This window comes from Hyperoodon ampullatus (genome assembly GCF_949752795.1).
Source record: "Hyperoodon ampullatus genome assembly, chromosome: 18".
NCBI classification, from domain to species: Eukaryota; Metazoa; Chordata; class Mammalia; order Artiodactyla; family Ziphiidae; genus Hyperoodon; species Hyperoodon ampullatus.
The window spans coordinates 20,053,554-20,059,553 of NC_136931.1; the positions used below are offsets into that span (position 1 = coordinate 20,053,554).

General features: G+C 36.3%; 1 protein-coding gene across 1 annotated transcript in view; it reads left to right on the forward strand.

Moving 5' to 3' along the window:
• TERB1 (telomere repeat binding bouquet formation protein 1) overlaps positions 1-4,870 on the forward strand; it is a gene marked incomplete at both ends in the record, with an annotated part of 42,248 nt that extends 37,378 nt beyond the window's left edge. The window contains 3 exons of the mRNA XM_079722892.1: positions 555-704; positions 1,453-1,518; positions 4,683-4,870. Coding sequence (XP_079579018.1) covers positions 555-704; positions 1,453-1,518; positions 4,683-4,870 — 404 coding nt within the window. The remainder of the gene's footprint in view (positions 1-554; positions 705-1,452; positions 1,519-4,682) is intronic.
• Between the last annotated feature and the right edge of the window lie 1,130 nt (positions 4,871-6,000).

The window sequence follows — 6,000 nt, forward strand, 5'->3', positions numbered from 1 at the left end:
CTGTTAAGAATGCATATGAAGTATTTACAGATGAAATGATACTAGAATGCACATTGCAGCCTTCATAATCCAGTGTGTACATGGGGGGCAGAGCTGAGTAGGTGGGGGAAGGTGAAATATGACTGGCCATGAGTTAATAATTGTTGAAGCTGGATGATGGATACGTGGTGGGTAATTATACTTTTCTCTTTATTCTTGTGTGTTTGAAATGTTCCATAGTAAAACACTAAAAGAAAAAGAAGACGACTGGGCATAAGGGTCACTTCCTTTGGATATCTTCCCTGATAGTGACTCCTGCTCAGAATTAGGCCAAGGTAGATGCTGCTTTTCTATATCACCATAACTCTGTTCACACTGCTATGGCAACACTTATTTCATTGTATTATATTTGTTGTCTTTACTCTCTCACATGACATGACTTGGAGTTTCTTGATGTATTTATAGTTAATTTGCTGATTTCACTTCAGTTACCATCATAAAGATATTTGCTTTCATAAATTTGTTATTGGATTTTTTGTAACATCTATACATCACTTAAATTTGTTTTCTTTTAGGTTGCATAGCAGTAGGAAAATCCCTGAATAGCCGAACTTTTAGCAAGCTCTTACACTCTTGCCTGTACCAATGTGATCGTCACAAAGTCATTGTGGAAGCTGAAGACAGATATAAAAGTGAACTAAGGAAGTCACTTATCTGTAACAAAAGTAATTAATTCAGCAATTTTAAAACTGTAATTACAGTAAGTCAGAAAGAGAAAAACAAATACCATATGCTAACACACATGTATATAGAATCTAAAAAAAAAAAAAAAGGTTCTGAAGAACCTAGGGGCAGGACAGGAATAAAGACGCAGACATAGAGAATGGACTTGAGGACACGGGGAGGGGGAAGGGTAAGTTGGAACGAAGTGAGCGAGCGGCATGGACATATGTACACTACCAAATATAAAATAGATAGCTAGTGGGAAGCAGCGGCATAGCATAGGAAGATCAGCTCGGTGCTTTGTGACCACTTAGAGGGGTGGGATAGGGAGGGTGGGAGGGAGACGCAAGAGGGAGGAGATATGGGGATATACGTATACGTATAGCTGATTCACTTTGTTATACAGCAGTGACTAACACAACAATGTAAAGCAATTATACTCCAATAAAGATGTTAAAAAAAACCAAAACTATAATTATAACCATACCTTCTGAACTATGATCTAGAACATTAAGTATATTAAAAGATAAAGGGTAAAATAATGTTGAAAAGAAAATCTGTCTCTGAGCAACTGTGATTTAAAATGTTCCCATGGAGTAGATTTAGTCTCTAGTAATTTAAAAATTCTTCCTAATCCACCTAAGGATTCCCATTAAAAGGGGGAAAAAGGGAATCTCATACTAATGGAATTGATGTGATACTACTCAGACTGATACTCTAAGTACACTAAATGTTTTCTGTATTTTTCAGAAATTCTGCTGACCCCACGTAGAAGACAAAAACTCAATAATGAATCTACTACCCCTGGAGGAATAAGTGAATATATTTAATTAAAAAATAAATATAAATTTCATATATTCCTGAAAAAGAACAGCTGAATGATTGTTCTCAGTCACATCATTAATGGCTTTTAAATGATAACCCTTGCTTCTGATGAGGGTCATACTTCCTGACAAAAGAGGCTTCCCTCTTCCCTTTTTCATGTTGCTTGCTCATCCGTTACTTTCCAGCTGGGGAAGGGGCAGGAGAAAACTAACATTTATTAAGAACCTCCTATGTGTTAGATGTTTTATACATGTTATTTGCTGTATTTCATATAATAACGTAAGATAAGCTATTATTTTATTCCCACTTTAATTTGTTTTCTTTTAGGTTGCATAGCAGTAGGAAAATAGCTGAAATTTGCCAATGAGTTGGCAAATGGCAGAACTTAGATTCAAATGCAAGCCTGTCTTTCTCCCTTTTCTATCCTCTGGATCACTTTTCTGTTTTAAGAGCAAAATTATTCTCCTGTGCACAAGTGCTTCAGACAAATTTTGCAGAAGATTTTGGTTCACATCTGTAGCACTTTGAACAATCAAAATTGAAGAGACAAATAGTATAAACCTTAGAGCCCTGTTTAAAAATTAAAATACTTCTAAACTATGAGTTAATTTACAGGAGTTTTTCTTTAACTACAGGGTTAATCACCATTTCAGGTTTATCACCATTTCAAATTTATCACAAGACTTAAAGAACATTACCATTATCTTCTGTTCACATGGAGTTAGTATGTGCAGAGTAAGACTAAGCAGTTGAGTACACTCCTTGTCAAAGTCACCTTGAAATTAGTAATATCTGTAGAGCCATCCTGTTATTTATTGTGAAGACATTTGGACTTGATCCATCCAGGAAACATTTTGCCACATACTTTTGTTTGGCCATTTTCACTGCCAAAACCTTGAAAGAAATTTCAAATTTACTTTTTATAACTAGGTCTTTTTCTAGGTTAAAATTTCTGCATACAAATTAAAATTAAGCGCAGTACCACTACAGGGTAGCCCACTTTTTGAAGTTAATATTTTCTGTAGAAACTGTTAGAAAAAGGGTATTTTTCCATAGAAACGTTGCAGTTGGAAATCTTTTTGACAAGGAGTTGGCATCAAATTAATAATAGAATTTCTTTTTTTTTTTTTTTTTTTTTGCGGTACGCGGACCTCTCACTGTTGTGGCCTCTCCCGTTGTGGAGCACAGGCTCCGGACGCGCAGGCTCAGCGGCCATGGCTCACGGGCCCAGCCGCTCCGCGGCATGTGGGATCTTTCCGGACTGGGGCACGAACGCGTGTCCCCTGCATCGGCAGGCGGACTCTCAACCACTGCGCCACCAGGGAAGCCCACTAATAGAATTTCTTGAGCAACATGTCTTAAAAGCAAATGTATAACAACTAAAAGTATTCTATAATCATTTTTCATAGTAAAATCATTTGCAGAGCATCATGAAATATACATAATTATGGTTATATATTGATTATACAGAGGGATCCTAAATACTGTTAAGTCACTTTCAGCTCGTAAATACCTACATCTTTTTTGTAGGTTCGAGTTGCTTAGCTAAAATCCAATAGTTAATAAGTTGGCCTGCTTTTTTCAAATTTAAAAAGGCATCTTGAGGAGGTAGTGATTAGATTGGTCTTACATCTCTTTTACAAGCAGGCCAGGAATATTTGATGTACTGCCATTTTTCCCCCTCTTAATAAATTTCCCTTTCATACTAGAGACATTCATCACCTTTCATTTGGTTATAGGTTACACTCAAATTTGAGACTCTTCTTTTGAGAAGGGACCATTTGCAGCATCTAAGTATTTAAAGAGCCTTGGGGGCAAGGCTCTCTTAGGATGGATTGATATCTTGAGAGGGTTTGAAAAATAACAGTCTCTAGGACTGAGCCCTCTTGCCTATTTTTCCCTGCTTTTTTCTAATGCCCTATCAGTATTAGGAGGAGCACTAAAGAAGTCACAGAAGAGAGTCTTGTGGTGTAGAGAGCTGTTTCCTTCTAGTCTGCCAACTATGCTGCTGTGGTAACCTTTGAGGTATTTGGCACAGATGCTAATTTAAGTGTAGAAGTCAGTGAGATGGCAACTGCAGGGGAAAAGTGGGGATTGGCTCTACATTAACAACCCCAGGACCCAATATTTTGAATGTTATAATAACCCATCTGGTCCTGATTATAATGAGTTCAAATCATTTAGCAAGTGAAGTTGAAATCATCTATTTCTCAGATAACGGCAGTTTTCCAGTAGGCCCAAGTAAGACGTAATCTTCATTGATAAGTTTTAAAACAGTTTTTACTGGTAGTAACATTTTTCTGTCAACAAATATTTATTGATCACCTACTATGTGTCAGACACTGTCTTAGGCACTGGGGACACATGGGGAGTAAAACAGACAAAAGTTCCAGTCTTCACGGAGCCTGCATTCTAAGGAATACCATTAAGTAATATTTAGACATTATTTTCATTGATTTCTTGGCCTTCTGCTGGTAAGATTTTTCCCTCCTGCTTTAAAAGATCTGAACTATGGCTCCTATCTGAGGAGAGATGGACTAACAGTCATGACATGCAAAGGCAAGATTTTCGAAGGTTGTCCCGGCATAGCTATTCAAGGTCCTACTAAAGTAAATAGCAGCATTAATTGGAAATACAAAAACTCTTCCTCATCTGTATCTACCCACAGTGATAATGTGAATTAACAGTGAATTAAAAAGCTTAAGGGACTTCCCCGGTGGTCCGGTGGTTAAGAATCCGCCTTCCAACGCAGGGGACGCGGATTCTATTCTATGAAGTTATGGAGCCCTTTGGGAAGACTGTATCTGTAAGATAGGTAAGCTGTTTGTTAACTGTCCTCACAGGAATGTTGAGAGAATTAACAATCATATGTTTATAAAATTTTGTGTTTCTTGATTGAAGGATTTTGCGAATATTATTGCAATAGGATTGTTACAATTATTGAAGAGATCACAGTGATAGCATCTAGTTTAATAGTAAGCACTCAGTTTTGTTTTGTGTTAATTGAAGTGGATTTCTATATGATGAGTAGTCCAGGCATGAAGTTTTCTCACTGTGTAATCCATATCCTTAGAATAAGTTAAGTATTTATTTGGGTCTCAAGAACTCTTTTTTCAGCAAGTACTAATGTATTCTACAATTCTCATTAATTACAGAAAAAAGAAGAATTCGTAAAAACTTTACTGAAGAAGAAGTAAATTACCTTTTCAATGGAGCTAAGAAAATGGGAAATCACTGGAATTTAATTTTGTGGTCTTTCCCCTTTCAGCAAGGACGGAAGGCTGTGGACCTTGCTCAAAAATACCACAAGCTGATCAAACGCCCCAAGTGTGTGACTCCTTGATTGGAAGAAGACTTGTCAGTTTTTAGTTTGATATCTTAAAATACAGTGTGTTGAAAATACAAAATTTAAAATATTCTTATAAACTCTTATGAGACAGGAAATGTGGCAATGGGGATACTGTTTTAATTACTTTTTGTGATGCTGTAGCTCATCAAACTATTTAAATAATTTATAAAACAAATACACTTTTGGATTTCCCTGGTGATCCAGTGGTTAAGAATCCACACTTCCAATGCAGGGGACATGGGTTTGATCCCTGGTCAGGGAACTAAGATCCCAGATGCTTCGCAGCACGGCCAAAACAACAACAATAACAACAACAACAAAAATTGTTTAAAACAACTTTTTATCGTTTGCTTTTAAGTTAGTTTTCTTCTAGTTGGAAACCAAACTATTAGATCTCAAACTTCTATTTTTCTTACTCTTTTTATATTCCATCATGCTGATGCATCCTCCATTATACCTAAAATGCTGTTGCTATGGCAAAGTGATCAAGTGTCAGGGCATGAAAGCTCAGTTGTGCTTATGTACTCATTGGGTCACTGCTTCATGTCATTCATATAAATACCAAAGGGTATTTCCCTATAAGCATGTATTCTTTCACCCTTTCAGATCATGACTATGTCTACTTAGATAAAGCAGAATTTTTATTAAATATCTTTTATTCTGATCCACAGTGAAAATTCCAGAGGGTTAATAAGCAGAAAAATTTTAAGCATGAGAATAATTTACAATTAAGAAAATTCTTTGCATCATTTAAAGTGTGAATGACTCTAGTCCATTATCTGTCAGTATTTCCTAAGCACTATGGGGATGATTTAAATGGTCTGCTGGGTTATTTTGATGCATATTTCTCAAGATGTATGAATGTTGTTTTAGGTCAAAGGGGAAAATATTTTGTCTGTTTCCTCAGCCTTACTGGCAATAGGTTTTTTTTTTGATTGATTGGAAATTATCTATGTAACAGGAAATCAAATACTGCTTACAGAGCATCCCCAAGAGTATGACATACTGTAGCTGGGACACTGTTTTGTGTCAGTCACTGACACTATATTTAAAATAACCTATACTGCCTTCTGAAACCTTGAAATTTTATCCTAACCCTTGGCTCACTTTTGGTTAATGTGAAC